The sequence below is a fragment of the Trachurus trachurus genome (genome assembly GCF_905171665.1).
Source record: "Trachurus trachurus genome assembly, chromosome: 13".
NCBI lineage: Eukaryota > Metazoa > Chordata > Actinopteri > Carangiformes > Carangidae > Trachurus > Trachurus trachurus.
In genome coordinates, this window is record NC_139892.1 from 31,580,276 (window position 1) to 31,599,141 (window position 18,866).

At 40.3% G+C, this 18,866-nt stretch overlaps 1 protein-coding gene across 1 annotated transcript; it reads left to right on the forward strand.

Annotated features, from left to right (window-relative positions):
- Positions 1 to 9,449: 9,449 nt before the first annotated feature.
- LOC310996355 (succinate receptor 1-like) lies at positions 9,450 to 17,496 on the forward strand (the record flags this gene model as incomplete). Its single annotated transcript, XM_083985731.1, has 2 exons — positions 9,450 to 9,464; positions 16,555 to 17,496. 2 exons carry the CDS (start codon positions 9,450 to 9,452, stop codon positions 17,494 to 17,496), a joined length of 957 nt encoding a protein of 318 aa, XP_083841857.1.
- Between the last annotated feature and the right edge of the window lie 1,370 nt (positions 17,497 to 18,866).

The window sequence follows — 18,866 nt, forward strand, 5'->3', positions numbered from 1 at the left end:
GAGCAGAGGGAACTCCTTGGTTGAGTTAGAGAAGGAGAAGTCAGAAGGAAAGTTCAAGGTGGCGTTTGTGTCGTGGTGCCATAAAGCGGTCCATGTTTTTGCAAGATGAGATCTGGGACAACAGGTCAGAGGCACTGATCTCTGAAGCTGTTAAATTAAGGTAAAAAATCTTGCATCATTCCCCTTTAAAGGTAGGGTTGGAGATCCTATTCTGGAGCACTTTTTGAAAAATTGTTTGAAATCCTCTTCACACTCCAATTGCAACCAATTAATTAAATGCTTTTTCACAAAAATGAAAAAGGCACCTGTGGGACGGACCATCCTGTAAAAACAGCAACCAATCATTGGGAACGCTACGTTAAAGTCAATTGGATCGTGATGTGTCAGTCAAGTAAACTGCCGTCCTTCTCCCTCCCTCCTCTGCGCGTACCGCTCTATCGCAGCGTGCGCAATCAGAGTCTTCACCGTAACATCTACAAAAAGGACCACATCAGTGATACAATGTACCACACTCCAGTCTGGTAGGTGGCAATGTAGCTCTAAGCTTGATGTTAGGTGTTTTCTTTCACATGAATGAATCACTAGAAAAAGCTGGAGGAAAGTTAGCGCAGAGACACGCGACAGTATCGGGAACAGCAGCGTCACATGGGATTACATTGGGTCGCACCACGAGCACGACACCTTCGCGGCTTCAACTTGATGTGAACCAAACGCTGAGCAAGTGGTGCGTGTATGGGTTCTGGAGGCATGGCTTCAGAGAGAAGTCTAAGGAAAAGGGTTTGGACTTTTGGCGTGTGTATTTTCAAATGTGGCCTGCACTAGCCGTTTTTCCAGGATCCCCAACCCTACCTTTAAGTCAATAAAAGTCTGAATAAAAATCAGTGCATTCCTTAAATTCTGTAAGAAATACATTGCAGTATTATCATCTACTTATGAGTTCCAATGTGACAGACCAGTCGACCTTTTGCTGGTGGCAGAAAGAAAACACAAAAAGTTTTTACACCAATGGGTGTTCAACAGGGTGGTATCTTTGAATGCTCCCGATCCAAAGTGCAACTTCAGAGGGCAATTGTGTCTTTCAAAATATGAGCTCTGTAAGCATCTCTGCAATAGATAGACTGTTGAAAAGACATGAGATGACCATGAGAGAGAAACTGTGACCGAGTGAAGGCCCTGCACTATGTACAGGTAAAGTAGCTCTTGCACTAGAATATTGTGAGTTTTCCTTGACGTACTTGACATTACAGAGGAGAACACAGAACAATTTTTCTTATATGTAAGTGTATGATTTGCTCCAATGTGTTTCTATGTGAGTCTGGTGTGAATCCAGCCAAAGGCAGGAGACATGGTCAAAATGTTACAGGCCACCAAGCCACAAGAGGGTGGGCCACTGTGCTGCAGTATTAGTAGTGTGGATATACACATATTCCCTCTGCAAACATTCTAATTATGTTAGATTATGTTGGATGTTGATGGTGTTCCTTCCACCGTATTCTCCATTTCTGAGACTTACTGAATGAATTAGTGTCTGCTCATAGGTGGAAGATGTAGATCAATGATCTCAAGACCAAATGTCTCTGCATACTGCAATGAAATGCAACACTGTGACACCATCACAGCAGAACATTGCAAGGGATGGGTTGTGATATGCAGGAATTGAGTTGCATTGCACAGGGAAGTATCAGATGTGAGGAAGCTTTATGTTACAATGTTAAGTTGAACATTATTTTTTGTTACTTTTGAAATCTGCATTTGAATATTGTTCAGTTTCATACACAGTAGCGTTTGGTTATGTCAACAAAATAGCATTCTTGTTTGGTAAACTGTGTCAAAAATGGGACAAGATTGAAATGTGAAATTTATAAGGAAAATTTCCAAGGTCTGCTTCCATACAGCAAAACCCTCTAAACATTCAGACCATCACTGTTTACACAGTGTCAAAGGAAATTGTCTGGCACTTTTTACACAGGACAAAAACTTTGTTTTGAAGAATGACTTAAATGTTCTGTGTGAGTTATGACCTTTTGCAGGTGAGCTACCGTGTTGTGCAGGCACCATATAAGCTGTTTTGACAAATGCACCTACAGCCTTGAGAATGTCAACACTGATTCGAGAAATGAGCCAAAGCAAATGAGAAAAACTGTAACATAATGTTTCAGATTAGAATTCACAGCAGCGTTCTGGTGTGTTTGGAGTTTGCTGCATTGTTCCTGAATTATTCATTTACAGACAGAGCGGACAGGCTGACAGGCGTTGGTTGTTTGCTTATGTAAAGGCAATTTATGTATGTGTTTGAGTGTGTGCGTGTTCTATAATGTATGTATGTGCTGTTATAAGCATGTTGTATGTTCCTGCACAGCCACAAACAAAAAAGATTTGAGAAAAAAAACACAACCTCCTGGACTTCACTCATCCTCTGTATAGTACAGTATGTGCCAGACATGGGGTTATTTAATGCAAGCTTCATCTACATCATGCATGGACAAAGCCCCTGCTGCCCCGTATTTATTCCAACATTGACTCATTGTGTGATAAATGTCGACAAGATTTTGGTACACTTGTTCATATGTTTTGGACATGTCCATCCCTGCATGCATACTGGGTCCCTATTTTCTACTCTTTCTGATGTATTACAAAAAACAATGGAGTCATGTCAACTCATAGTCCTATTCGGTGTCTCACCATACTCCATTAATTAATTATTATCAAAACCCAAAGCAGATTTTGTTGCTTTTCTTTGTTTGATTGCTGGTCGTCTAATTTTGAGACACTGGAAATCACAACACCTTTGCATTCATTGTGGATGTATTAATGTTTTCAAATCAGGAAAAGGTCTGACACTCAATGAGAGACTCTGTATGTATATGTAATGAAATGGCAGCCCTTTCTTTTATATGTGCAAAGCCTTGACTTACAACCACCTGACTGTAATCATAACTGTACATCACTTTGTGGCATATGAATGTGAATTTCCTTATCTATCTGCTCTGGAGTCTCCCTTTCTGCTGCCTTGACTTAATTATGTGAGACTCCCCACTCGCCTTTTGCTGTTATTTTTCTGTGGTCTGCTTATTTTTGTTTTGTTTAGTTTTTTTCTCTGTTGCTGTTTTTGTTTTTGAATTTCTGCTGCTTGTTTATCTGTTTATTATAGGGTCATATAATATGTTGTAACTATCTCCATTGTCTGTGGAAGTAGCAGGTGATTACGGGTAAGGGAACTGTTACTGTACTGCAATGTTTAATTTTAACTTTGGAATAGTTCTCCCTCAATTGCCTTATCTTTTATTGTGTATATGATGAAAACATTCAATAAATAAAGCATGAGCAAAAAAACAACAAAAAACCACATCCTTCTAAGGCAGAGTACTACCAGTATTACCAGAAGAGGACTTGTCTTGTTTCCTCCCAGCCCCTGTTAGCCAGCTTGCCAACCACTCTGCTTCTTGACTCCATCTTGCAGCCGTTACCCATTGCTCACAGTGAGTCACTGACTTGAAAACAGACTGCAGCCTGCCACAGCATCAGCTTATAAGTAATCATTCTACTATGCAGAGTCAATATTGTGTTTTCCTTTTCTCCTTGTTTGAGAGGCAGACATAGAAAACAATGTACACACATGGAGGCAAGGAGGAAGCTACAAAGGCATCAAGGGGAAAGGAAGGCTAAAAAAAAAAAAAAAAGAGGCAGTTGTGTGTCAGGCCTAAGAATGAGCTGTAACCTAATGAGTGTAGATGAAAGCTGACTGTCTGAGCTAACTCAATTCTTTGCTCTGCTAGTCACAGTTCTTAGCTTAATGATGTTTGCTCCAGACTACCGATGCCGCAGCCAATGCTGGATTGCCTTTTTTTGGTCATATGTTTTCCTGTGTGCGACGACCCTCTTCGCCGGCTTGCATGTGCAGAATGCTGAACTTGGCTCAGGCAGCACACAGGATGACATCACCCACACTGTGCAGCAGACATCCGTTTAAGACGTGTTTACAGTGCTTAAACCACCGGCATGCCTCCATCCTCGCTCGTATAAACACAGAATTGGGCTGACCGTGTGCACACTTGTATGTGTACGCAGTGTTTACACAGAGCAGATAAAGAAATATAACCGGGGCAGGAGGTAAGGCTGCAATCTGTGGGGCTTGTGGTTAAATACAGAACAGGAATGAAGCAACACGAGGGCAGGGATGTTTCTGGGAGGTCTTTGTAAAGGGTATCGGAGATTTTGAGGGGCAAGGTGTAGTGTGTACACAAAGGTGAGGAGGAGACATGATTTGTTCTCAGGAATGCTGTAAAACTGTTTGTGGAGACTAGGCCGGTGAAAAGGCTTAGGTGTTGGAGCTCTGCCAAAAACAGTGATTGGAAAAATGGAGAAAAGAAAGAAAACAGGAGGAATGGGAATAAAAGAGGAGAATGGTATCCATAAAGAGAACTCTCGGGCGGTTTGCCCATTGAGGAGAGTTTTACACTCTCCATAAGAATGCAGCTCATGAAATCTGGGAAGCTCTCATTAGAACTGGATCAAAGCCCCTCTTGCCCATATGCACCATTTCTACCCGTTCTCATCTCCACTGCACTGTGCACTCATCCTCTTTGTGTCCTGCTACCTATCAGTAGCACATCTGTTTCACACATCACTGTGGTTCCTGAGCAGATTTTTATACTCGCATATCCAAGCCAGATGTGTGTGTGTGTGTGTGTGTGTGTGTGTGTGTGTGTGTGTGTGTGTGTGTGTGTGTGTGTGTGTGTGTGTGTGTGTGTGTGTGTGTGTGTGTGTGTGTGTGTGTGTGTGTGTGTGTGTGTGTGTGTGTGTGTGTGTGTAAAAGATCATACCTTATCCAAATTCTCAATGTCTCAGTCACTAAGGGCCAATAACACAGATAAACTCCAAAAATGTTTCAATGAGAATTACTTTGTATTATCGGGAAAAAAAGTCATGGCAACTCTGCTGATATTTAAAGCTTTTAAGTTTTAAATAGAAAAATGCTTCAGGACATGTGAGCTCTGCTCTACACAGGTATATATGGAATATGGGTCATAGGGGTTAATTCAGTGGCAAAGAGGAAGTGTAGTATCATGGTGGTGGCATCAGGATGTTGGTATTAAAAAAAAAAGTTAATTTGACTGAAGATATGAAAGGAATAGTACCTGCTGCAAAGCTCTATGGTACCTTATTTGTCTGTTGTACCTCTGTCTGTCTCTCTCTCTCCCTCTAACCCATCCAGTCTAGGTATACCGACGCCCACCTGTGTTTGGTTCTGCTTGAGGTTTCTGCCTTTAAGAGGAGGTTTTTCCTACCATTGTTGCTTTGCACTTGTTCTTGGTGGGATGTGTTGGGTCACTGTAAATACTATTATGAAGATGGGGTCTAGACCTTCTCTGTTTGTAAAGTGCCACGAGGTAACTTGTGTTGTGAATTGGCTCTATATAAATAAAACTGACTTGACTTGACTTGAAAGGTTGTATGAGAGGGAGTGAGAGAATTTCAAGAATCACTGTTTTGTAAAAGAGGCATGGTTAGCAATGCTAGCATATTGATGTCAAGCAGATCATTTAACACATTCACCATCACCAGTTTAGCATCTCAGGAACAGTAACATTTGCCTATTTCCACTAGAGACAAAAGCTGAGGCTGGTGGGAGTGTCATAGGTTCCCTGCTATGTGGTCATAAACCAAAGTGTTGGACAAATTCCTATTTTGACCTGATGATGGTGTGAAACGAAAAGTTGTGGAATAACCTCAGTTATTACAGTTTATCCTGAGGGGGACATTTCATGGCAATCCGTCCAGTCAGTTGAGATATTTCAGTCTGGACCATGTGCTAGACTGGCCGACATTACTATTCCTACAGCCATACAGTACTGCTAAAAAAAAAAAATGCAGCTAAAAATGTGGAAATATGATAAATTAAAGCAGAGGCATTAAGTAGGTGAGACTTTTATGAAAGACAAGGCAGTGCTCTGAATTACAAAGTAAATGAGAAACTGCAGAAAGGGTGGAGAATAGAGAATCTCTGCAGGTTTGTTTTAGATTTATCTCCATCTGAGCAAAAATCCAATAAAGATCTACCCCTCCCTGACACACCCATGCAGCCTTCCCTTCACAGCTCAACAAAACTCAAGGACAGTGAGTCAGACAGCCAATATGAGCCTAATCTAATCTGTGGTGCTGAAATCCGAGCCACCATGAGACAAGAAAAGAGCTGTGATGTCACAGGGCCAAGACCTCTGCCCCGTCTACCTGCCGAGAGAGGCAATGAGAGAGGGAGCAGGACAGAGGCTGAATATGGGAGAGACTGCTTCCCTCATTCAGGGTTTTTCTTGTTTTTTTTCCTTGTCTGTGTGCAGCAGAGCACAAAGTTGAGCCATTAGTATAATGCCACTCATAATCAGCAGACAGGGAGTAGTAGGGGGGGGTGAAGGAAGAGCTACTGACCAATGAGAAAAGACAAAGATGGAAAAAAGGAAGAAGAGCAGTATTTTGTAAAGCATCAGGTGCATGACAGAACATTTATCTATGGATCCAAATAAACAGGGATAAGGCACAAACGTTTAGAATGTTAGCAGTTCTCTTTCTCTAGTCTTGTGAACACCAAACATGGTTTCTCCGTATTTCCTCTCTTTATTTTCTTAAAACCAAGCAGACTGAGACAAATTCCTGTGGGTGTGTTATTTAGGGGAACTGTTGACCACTTTGACAATGGCTGGCAGAGCGTGTCCCGTCATTTGGTGCCAACACATACAACTCAGGAAGTCAAAGACCCCACAGAGAATATTCATCATTCTCCACCTTTGACACAGAGAGATATTTCGATTTGGAGCAGTCGGAGGTTAGACGTAGTTCATAATCGCAGTTTATATCCTGACAAATCCGCAGTGAAATACATCCAGATTATGTCACTGCACGCAGCGTATTGTTTTCCTCTGAGCGCCTATCACAAGCTCTCTTTTGTTAAGTGTGGAGACAGATTTCAGTGATGTCCTCCGTAGTGCTATGAGATTTCCCGGTCCCCTGACACCGTGTGACACCAATTAGGAGGCTGTGGATATGACAAGCCATTGGTCCACACGCTGTAACTGACAAAGAGAAAATCCTCTCTAGCTGTGTTTCTTTGTGTGTGATATTATAGTGAGAAGTGAGGGAGCAAAACTGAGACAAGTCAAGAGAATTACAATGATGGGATAGGAAGAACCCTGACAAAAGGGGGGGCGGGGGGGGGAGGTGGAATTGAGTTAAAGCTGAAAGGGAGTGAAGAACGGCTGATGTCAGGGTTGCAAAGGGAAATTTTCTGTCGTCAGCCCTCACTTGACTGTCAGCTGACAAAGCTGCCGACTCAGACCTCACAGAAATTGAATGACAAGAGCGCTGACATGCTGTTAGAGTACCTAGAAATCTGTGAAATAAATGGTACCCCCCCCCCTGCTGATAAGACTAATGTATGAGTATTTTTACAATCACCACAGAAGCTTACAAGACGCTCACTAACTCTGCTAAACCATTACAATGTGTTTTACATAATATAACCTGTTTCACAGCTCCCAAGTTCCCCAACAGCAGCAGTATGATGTCATCAAGTCAAGACACAGAACAGGAGGGCCATTATTTTCTGTGCGGTGCGGTAATGTTCACATCTGTAAAACCTGGTGATGCCGGTAATGAAACAAGAGAAGACTTTGAAAAGGCCCTGAGGTGTGTGTTCTGTACGCGTGTGTGTGTGTGTGTGTGTGTGCACATTTGGAAAACAATTTCTCTACAGAAAACCAATGCCACCTGCTGAAATGAATGATAGCGATTCACGTGAACTCAGTCTGACAAGGACGCAACAGGCAAATCGCACACAGATGTTGCTGTTCGGAGCGTACCCTGTGTCACAGCAGCTGCCAGTTTAATGCGCTGTCATAGCCTGTGAAAAATCCACACAGGCTTACCCAAGCTACTATTTAGGAAAATCAAAAGCAGACAGCTGCTGCATTTTTGACTTTCATTTTGGAAAATGTATGCATCCACTAACCGAGCATTATCTTAAAATTTGCTTTGGGCTAAATACACAAAGGCAGAATTATAAAGGAGAGATTTCGTATGAGCTACACATACAAATGTAAACTATCTGGATATAACCACGGCGTGACATTAGCTGTGCTTGACTGACCCTGAGAGCTGGCAAACACAGATTTGTGAAGTGAAAACATGGCAAGGTTTGGTATTAGCCCCTGCTGAGGCCAGAAAGCCTTAGTCCCGCAAACGTGTCCTGTGACTAGCGTAGCGATTAGCTGACAGTTAGCTGACCTGACGGTGGTTTTGAATTTATACATCCCAGTGGACAGCAGAGGCAATCATATCAATAACGCTGAGAAAGCCTGACACAGCATACACCACCAGCGTGTGTAAAACAAGCCTCTGGAGCTGCCGTGACTGGAAATGAAATAGATCCAGAGCAGGGGAAAATAATACAGAGAGAACTGCAGCAGGAACAAGGTCTAAGCTGAGAGGGTCCCAGACGTCCTGTTACACATAGTACAACGTAGGGGTATGAGACACTGTAGGGGAGGGGGGAGGCGTGCTGGCTATTTAATTGATGAACTGTCAAAATGAATGCCCTGACATGGCTCGGTTTTATCACCTTGTCAGTCTTCATCACAACCCCAAAGTAGATGGTTTTCCTCCTGAAAACTTTCCAACATGTCCAAGTGCAAAGACCTGCAGATCTAACATGCTGTGCACATGACCGACTGTAGACAAACACAGGAAGGTCAGAATAATAATAGTGATACTGTAATGTGGAGGAGGCAAAGCGTAGTTGTTCTTTTTCATAATAATTGTGTTGCAGATAATCTGAGATGCTGTGATTTATAATACACCTGAATGAAAGTTTGTGGTTTATAAGGTCTCCTGCATTTTCAGTGAAAAGATATCCTCCCCCCAAAAAAGAAAAAAGCTGCTTCATGCCAAAGTCTGGCAATTACTTTCTTTGTTAGTGTGGAGTTTTATTTTCTTTCTGCCGCAGTCAGGAGGAAGAGGAAGGGGGGAATTAATTTGACAGTATCTCTGACACAGTTAAAACTGCATCAGCCTAACTGGTTCTTTCACTGAAGTGAAACTGTAAATTGGCCCAAACGCAATAGTCCAGCTGTGTATTTTCACAGCTAATGATCATATTTCACTGAGTCAGAATGACCACACACAATAAGAACATGAAAACAAGGACTGTTTGGGAGCTTTTGAGGACATTTTAAACCAGTTTGCATAATCAATCCTGCTTGTGACCACAAAAAGGAATTGGATGAAAGGAGGTGAAGCCCTCAGTCTCACCCTTGCCTGAGCATGCTGCTGCTCAGACAAACACTGAATGAATTATTGAAGCCCCCTCTGACTCCAGACTATGAGAAGATGTTGGAATTTCAAGTTAAGAAGAAAATAAAGGGAGACAGGACTGGAAGAGATTGAGAGACAGGGTCGAAATGATGATGGGGAAGGTAGGAAAGTATGAGAGGGGGAAGATTCTACAAAGACGGAGGTAAGGACTCAGAGGAGCAGAGGAGAGGGGTCACGCAGAGAGCACAGAGCGAGAAGACAACTTTTGGATGCAGCTCAACAAACATGTGTTTAAAGAAGCTCTGCCTCCCATCACATCTCTGGCTTTCTCTGCCCCGATCTCATGCGATACCCCGACCCTCACAAGTCCACGTTCTACATCAGGTTTTGATCCAATTAACTCACTGTCAAATGTGAAGCATGTTGATAATTAGTGCAGAGTTGTGGTGATAAAGCTCTAAGTGTGTCACCTTCCAGAACTGGGACAGCGTAAGCTACAGGGGCTAATGGGGACACACACTCACAATGGGCCTGCATTAAATACACACACATTCACCTCTCGCTTCGTCTTAAAATACATACATGCACTGTTGTCGGGCTAAATAATGTATACTTATTTTATAAGCAGAATTGATCTTTAGTGTTTAATTTGTCTCTCTTTCTCTCTTTCTCTCTCTCTCTCTCTCTCTCTCTCTCTCTCTCTCTCTCTCTCTCTCTCTCTCTGTCTATTTTTGTGTGGAGAGTTTAGCTCAAAACCACTGTAATGAGGACATTGCTACATTGTGAGGACATTCTGACCAGTCTACACAATTTCAAAGAGCTGTTTGAGGATAAAGGTAAAGTTAAAGTTAGAATTATTATGTCAACAAGTGTTGTTCACTTTGCTGTGGTTGTGTGTGCGTGTGTGTGTGTGTGTATGTGTGTGTGTATTTGGGACAAATTGCTCATCTCAGGAGAGGGAAGAATGAGCACGAGCAAAAGTAACAGATTCAGTCCATCACCTTTTCATTTCCTCATTTCACACACACACACACACACACACACACACACACACACACACACACACACACACACACACACACGCACGCACACACACACACACACACAGAAGCTACTGTATGAGGGCACTGTGACATACTGATTGGCACAGATCCACTCTGTTATCTTTTTCTTCTCTGTCTCACTTTCCTTTTTCTGTCTCCTCTCTTGCAGCTTTATTTAACAATCAAGACTTGCTCACATGTATTGTCCCTCTTTAATCCATTTGATTGATTCATAATTTTCATACATTATTCCAATTTATTTTATTAGATCTATTTTTTTTATTATTCAAATCTTTAGTTATTACTACATGGTTCCACCGATGTAATTTTCCACAAACGCACGACAGGGCGCCACTGGAGTTTTAACCTTCTGTCAGAGAGTTGGGCTAATACTGTCCTCTGCTGGATGACATTGGTACAGTATAACACAATGTCTGTTTGGGCCTGTGCATGTTTCTTCTCACACAGATACATAAACACACAGGTAGACAAGAGGTTGTTGTGTGTTATGGTAACTCCATTCTCAGGGAAGGTTAGATTTCGAGTCATTCGATCTTTAACAAGTACTTTTGTTTTGTCAAACGTGTCCACAGTTTGTGTTTTGTCTTGCACATGACTTGGTAATGTCACTTCCACTGTCACAGCACTAAAAGGTATAAAAATTAAACCAAGAAAAAAATATCTTTACCTGAACTGGTCCGATTTTTTGAGTTTGAGTTTATTCATGCTCAAAACAACTGAATAAAAGCGTAATTTACATATAAAGATATGAAGATGGCTTAAGAAACACAAATTAACACACACACGCACACTAGTTAAAAAGTGAAAATGAGAAAACAAATCTTTGTGTTTGTGTTTTTACTGATAAGCCACACCCACACTGGTGAGACGCCATCCTTTGTGTCTACAAAATGTTAATTGTAGAGCCTGACGCCTGTGGGCAAGGTCCCAGCTATCAGCCTGTTTGTTCTGCAGAAGAACTGTGAAAAGTGGTCGGCATCCTGTAGCCATCTGTGTGTGTTGTCCACTCTAGTCTGTTGAAGCAGATCATGGAGTGAATGTTGCACATGGCTCATTTCTTTGACCAGCTGGATGGCTGCCTGTTCTCTCGTACTCTGAAGAGAAGCAAGTTCTTCTGGTGATGGAGCCTGGACTCTGGAGATAATCCTGAGAGCCCTTTTTTGCACTTTCTCCAGCAGTGCAGCCTGGCTTTTGTTGCACCCCACAAGGTGAATGCTCCAGAGAGAGCCTGACCACAGCAGTAGATGGTGATAAGATCAGCGTTCAGTGGACCATGCCTAGCAGATAGAATCTGTCAAATCATGGAACAATCTTCCAACTAATATGAAACTTTGTACAGACTTCAATGTTTTTTCCCGGGAAGTCAAACAAACCAGTCATGTCAGCATTAATCATGAGCCTAAATTATTTTTAACCTTGGCAAAGTGTGAAGTATTTCAATAACTGTACTGTATGTTTCTTTCTGATATGAAATATGTCTTGAGTGTTTGTTTGAGAGGGTGTATTATGCACATGTGTATGGATGTTTAGAACGCTATGTAAATTGATAATTCTTACCCTGTTCTTATTCACCTGCCCAGGGACTACAGATGGAAAGTAGCTAAGCTAAATCCGGTACAAGGCATCTCTTCTCATTTCAAGACTAATGTTATTTTGTACATTGTCCCTGATACAAATAAACTTATTAAACTAAACTAAACTAAGCAGACTCATTATATATCCCAGAGAGGTCATGGGAAAAATGTGAGGAGAAAAACAGGCTTTGCTGACCAGGAATACATGGTATTATAAAACCTTTTTTTCATCTAACTCCAGTATATACTGAGCTGAGTGCTGATTTACTCTTAGTCAGTCTTGATCATTTTCAATTTGCTAAATGTGCATGTGTTTCTGCTCATGTAACATATTTGACCTACAATCATCAAAAAACTAGTTTCTCTGTATAACTACATAACATATCGTTCAGAAACCAGTCAATTTGGACTCTTAAAAAAGGTTTTAAAGATGTGCAATAAAACTGAAAAATGACTCCTCTCACAAAGATAACAATCGGTCAAAGGAAACGTTCATGTATGAAACAACAACCTTTTAACAAAACTTGGTGCAGTGAAGACTCTGATACTTTGCTTGCTGTGGCCTGCCACCAGAGGGCACTCTCGTTATATATAAAATAGGAAATACAAATTGCATAGTGTATATCACAATGTAAACAAGGTAATTTGAGAGTTAAGTAAATTATACTTTAGGACTACATTAAACACTTAGATACTCACAGAAAAAAGCAACATTTTGCATCTTTGTCTTTAATAATCCTTTTTACAGCATTTCACAGATGACCGGCACAGTACCTGCATAACATAAATCCTGCTGTATGAAATTATTGAAGACAAAATCAGGAGAGCACCAAGTGTTGGTCACTGTAGAATGAGCAACACTTTTCATAGTGAAAATTGAATGAAAATTCTGGAGCAATTGTTTTCATTCACAGATGATCACACATCCTTTAAAATGTGTATTAACTGTACATTACTTCAACCTAAAATAGCCACTTTCCATGCTACACAGACAGAGGTCACTCCCACACTTTTGGCCAAAGCCCAACATTACTAAAGTGCAAGAATGCTGAAAGATTACGCTTGATCCCATTGTCCCGAAACCAAACAAACCACTGTCAATCCAGGCAGGGTTTTTTGAGGACATACCCATTCTGTTATACCTTGCTTACTTTCACTGCAGGCCAAGGTAAGAAAAAAATAACCTTGCCTCACATGTTCCTCAGCGGTAGGTCATGTGCTTTCTAAAGGCTGGCCAACATTGTAAGCTTTGTTGCCAAAATATACTGTGGGCTCCCTCTCAGAATCAACATCGTCAAGATCAGGGCCTGTTGTGCAACCACAGGAAAGGTGCTTGACGCAACAGATTGATAATTTAAAAATCAGCACTGTGGTTTTGGTTTATTATCTATGTTCCAAAGCAAGGTGAATGAATTAGTCCTACTTGACATCATTTCCACATAATCAGAGCTTTCAATTTACAAACAGGTGGAGTTTAATTCACTTTAAACTCCACCACTTTAGCTATTTTAAATTATCTAAATAGTTTACACAAAATTGAAGATGCCAAATTGCTCAAAAATGTTCAAGAGGATGATCAGATTTGGATGAGGATGGTCTACACCTAGTCCCACACTGTCAAGTGTTGAGTAATTGCATTGGTTAAGAAAGCCAGATGTTTGTTATGAACAAATTCATATGAGCCTATGAGCACATGGGTCTGTATAACCATACAAGTTGTTCAACCCCACCCTTACAGTCCCAGTCCCAAAGTGGTGCATTTAGTCAATTTGTGTTACGTTCCCTCCTCTTAATACTTCTCAGGATCTTATCAAACCTGGAGCTCATGACCTTCACCCATAGGTCTAAAAACACAGCTCAATTTAACTTTAAACAACTCAACCATATCTTTAGATGACTTACAGTTTAAAAAGGTGCATAATTAGCATCACCAGGTGAGGAAAAAACATCGGATCAATAATTTTAGCCCAATTCCAAATGTTTCTCCAGTTTTGCTGAACATTTTACTTTGAAACACATTCACATTACTTACTCATTGTTAAGAATGTGTGTGCTACTGTACTACTCAGTTTGTTGACCTAAGTTTGTTGACTTAGGTAAAGCAACTGATAATGTTGACAGCACTGTACTTTACACACTTCAACTGAACTTGATGAGAACTGTAAGTTACTTTGGAATCTTTCTGGTGGATCTCAGCAGGTGTTTGCCAAAGGTAAGGATTATTACTATTACTATGTTACAAGAAACATATAATGATCTTTAAATGTAAATTACACAATGCTGAATTTCAAAGCTTTCTGACAATTTCAGACATAATTTTTTTAATGGCTGCCATTGCCCAAACACAACTTTAAAGTTTGTTGCAGTTTTTAAACACAACATTCTATTTGGGCCAACTGCTATCCACACGCCCAACTTCACCTGCGCGGAAAACACACTCTGCGCCCACAAACACCCCCCACCCCCGCCGCTGCTTGTATTTTGATGTTTTGGTACTGTATAGTCAACATCAAAATACAGGGACACAGTCACCACCTGACATGTGTACAGGTAGAAGCATTTAGATTATGATATAGCAGGATTTATTTTGCATAAGTCTATATATTTTATTTTTTAGGAAAATCCGACAGACTCTACCTTTAATTACTGCATTGCACATTGTTTTTTAGATACTTTTTCATATTTAACTATATATTTTGGATTAAAGACCACAGAGTGTAGGTTTTTTGTGCACCACAAAAATGTCACACCAGCTAGTTCATTAGAAAGCACTGTTAGGTTAGGTTAGGTTAGGTTAGGTTAGGTTAGGTAAGGTAAGGTAAGGTAAGGTAAGGTAAGGTAAGGTAAGGTAAGGTAAGGTAAGCTTTATTATATTCTGTTTTTTTTTTTTCTTCTAACATTTATGCAGATAACAATGCCGTGCAGCGCTGCACGGCATTGTTATCTGTTTTCTTATTTCATATATTTTACTAATATAAATGCTGCTAGTACTCTGTCCTCTCCTATATTTATGCAGGTTGCTATCTGTTTTCTTATTGTTGTAACTGCTGCTAATATTATGTTTCTCCATACTTATGCAGGAAGCTTCCTATTGTTGTCTTTTTGTATGGTATGTCTGTCCGTCTTTTAATGTGAGGACTACGGATGGAAACACAAATTGTACATTAGTATGCACTGTCCTGTTCAAATAAACAATAAATGAAATGAAAATGAAAATTGATCCTGCATGGGGAAACTATTTACCACCAGGTCAAAAAAAATCATACAGCCAACAAAGAGCACAGAAACATCAGACAACATAAACACAACACCAGATGCACAACAAACACAGTAGGGCCAATGAAACATGATCTAAAAGTAGGACAAAATTGAAAAAGAGAAGGACATGATGGATTGTGCTATCTACACTGTTTCATTTACTGCAACAGTAAATTACAAAATTAATTACAGAAACTGTCATGCCAATACAGGAAATAAAAGTGTGACTGAAACAAAACCACATCAGAACCATCAGAAATTAATAGGAAATAGGAACAAGAAGGTAAGATTCTAGACACACAAAATTCTAAGAAGTGATCAGACTAAAAATTCAGATGTAGCAGAGAAATTGAATTGGAAAAAGAGACACACTGCATGGGGTGAACAACTAGCCTTGAGAAAAAATAAAGCTATCAAATTAGTTGTTTAGCCTCGCTATAGTCAGTGATACAATACTCCATGTGTGCTTTAGCCACATTCTTCAGCTCTTCAAAAACTGTAAGTACAATAAAGTTCAGGGAGTGATTGATAAATCACTTATTCTTATTTATCATTCAAATTCGCATCCTTAATGTATATGGCTTTTAACTGTAAATTTAGGTGAGGCATGGTCAGCTAATTACTATTCTGTATTTGCATCAAAATGTTCACATGAAAGATGGTAGTGAAGTACATTGATGAAAGTCCATGACTTGGTTTAAGTCGGAGCCCAAATCAACACTTTTTAGACATAATTTTAGTTAATTTGTGGCCCTTGTCTCACTGAAATTTCCATGATTACAGATGGTATCTAGTCATATCCAGTGTGTAATTTTGTGTGAGGGCTGATCTGTACTCCTGGACTTTATGGTCAAAACAAAACATAAATATGCAGTTACAAAGAATATTACAGTAATACAGTTTAGTTCCCATACCATATATGCAAATGCAATGTCACTCAAAGTGCTTGTAAAAGTGCTGTAATCTATTGTTGTTGGTTTTTCCAGCCATGTCCTTGTAGAGGCACCAGTACCCTCAGCATTAGTGTTTACTGTTTGCCGTGTACGGAAAGAGGCTGCACCTGTTCGCAGTCTCACTCTCCATTCAGGATACCAGCAACTACTAGACCGTCTACACAATGGTAAGTATAACACACACAATATCAATGTTGTGATGATTGTGGTTAGCTCTCAACATACAGTCATTTTTTGTGGCACGTGTGTTACTGATGGCTCCAAATCATAAGACTTTGTTTTTATCATTACTCAACCATTTATTCTCCCCTTCTTCCCTCTTTTTCTTTCTTCTCTTTTCCTCTAACTTCTCCTCCTCTGCGGCCTCCTCTCCTCTCCTCCCCTCCTCTTTTCTGTATGTAGGCCCTCAATTGTACAGTGGTAGTTGACATGCTGGAGAGGTACTATTTGTCACCATTTTATGCCATTGAGTTCTGCATTGGTTTCCCTGGCAACCTTTTGGTTGTAATTGGTTACATATTTTGTTTGCCAACCTGGCAGAGCTGGAATATTTACCTCTTCAACCTGGCAGTATCTGACCTTATTTTCCTCTGTACACTGCCACGCCTCACCTACCTTTATGCAAACGCCGATTCAAAAACCAGTCCCCTTGCTTGCATTATCAACCGCTACATCCTGCATGTCAATCTTTACTCTTCCATCCTCTTTATGGTTTGGCTTTCCATGGATCGCTTCCTGCTTGTGAAACATCCAACACGGGACCACTACATGTTGAAGCAACAGACAGCCCTGATTGTGACAGGGCTGAGCTGGCTAGCTGTCAACGTGGAAGTTGCTCCAATGATAGCACTGATGGTTCAGGACATGGAGAATGGAAGTCTTTGCAAGGATTTCTCCAGCCTAAAAGGTGATGTTAATCTATTAGGTTACAGCCTGGGGCTAACCTTAACTGGTTACATTATTCCTCTGATTGCACTTTGTGGTTTTTCCTACCAAATTGCACATCTCCTCCGTGTCCAAGAAAGGGCCCTGCAGCGCGGGACATCATTCAAGCGGCCTCTCAGAGTTGTGGCATCAGCTGCAGCTATATTTCTGGTTCTCTACACTCCCTATCATGTGATGCGAAATGTCTCAATAGCATCTCGACATGCCTGGGAAGGACTTGAAGAGTGTCCAAAGATGTACATACAGGGCATGTACATCCTGACCCGACCATTGGCTTTCCTGCACAGTGTCATCAACCCTGTCTTCTACTTCTTAATGGGTGACAAGTTCAGAGAGCTATTGGTAGCTAAGCTCAGAAAGCTGGTCAGACGGACAGAGCAACAAAGACAACCAACCTGAAAAAATTCAACATTATCCCTACACAAGAGACACCCATCAACATAGTATATCAACACCTGTAAATCAGAACTGTCTTTGCATATTGTACTTTGTTAAACGTTTTGTTGATAAGCTTTCCTTGTTTAACTTGTGTTTAATTGTTCTATATATTCACTGATAGAATGATAGAATGGTTGTCCTTTTGGATATTGTCAAATGATCTGGTATTATTAACACCATATGACATTGTTGGTCTTAGCAGAACATGCTGTATAGGTCATGCCAATTAATGATGTGGATATTTCATTGTAGTGAAAACACACCATTATGTATTTTGCGTGTTAAAAAACAAACATGACACGACAACCATGAAGAGGAACTAAGGCAGAGTTACATTTCCTATTGACAGTGTAAACTAGAAGCCATAGCCTGCTTTGTTTTAAGTATCTAAACGTACCTGCACATATTGTATTGCTGTTTTTATTTGGATTTGCTGAAAATGCACAGTTACTAACATTGTCATCGGAAGAAACTGAAGGTGTCCTGTTTTGTCATTGTTTTTTGTTTTTTTTAGTCAATTAAATAAAATGTAATGATTATTACTTTTACTATAACTACTGTATTACTACTATTACTATAATTGGGTTCTTCTCATAATACCAATGGAAAGTTAGGGGCCTGGATGCCATATCAACTACATTGCATTCACATTAGGGTTGGTTGACTGAACTTTTCCTTTTGATCATTATCAGTACTGGTATTTCTCAAATACAAAGGATCCCCATCTGGACTGACTAACACGGTTTTGATGAACTTGTATATTTCTCAGAACCGTTTAAGAACTTTATCTATGTTTTGAAACATGTCAAACATCTACAAGTCAAAAAAGCATATTTGTTACTATTTACACATTTACCATCTTGAAAATCATCCAAGGAAAACAGATACCTTATTTGATCTCTATTATTTTTGTTTTTCCTGGAGTTATCTGATCTAAGCTTGCTGAGTTATGCAGCACCTTAGACTGTGACCTTTTAGACTGACATAAGCAGGGATTTTATTTTCAAGAAGCCCCTTGTTTTTCCAAAAATGGTTTATTGTACAATTTTGTGAGAAGAGTCAGAGATTTAAGAGCATTTTTACATGGGTGACAGAGGATTGAGTACAGAGAATTGACAGTTTTGGATTTGTCAGATGTGTAAGTAGTACATCACTGTCACTGCATCAGAAAGTATGTACAATAGACTTGGTTTTATCTGTGTGAATGTGTGTAGTTGCAAAGTATGCATTATAATGTCAGTCTAGAGCTGTTTTTTTGAATTCCTAGACACAAAAATACAAACTCCAGCTGCTGTGAAAATATTGCAGTTTGGAAATGTTTTGAGAGTCAG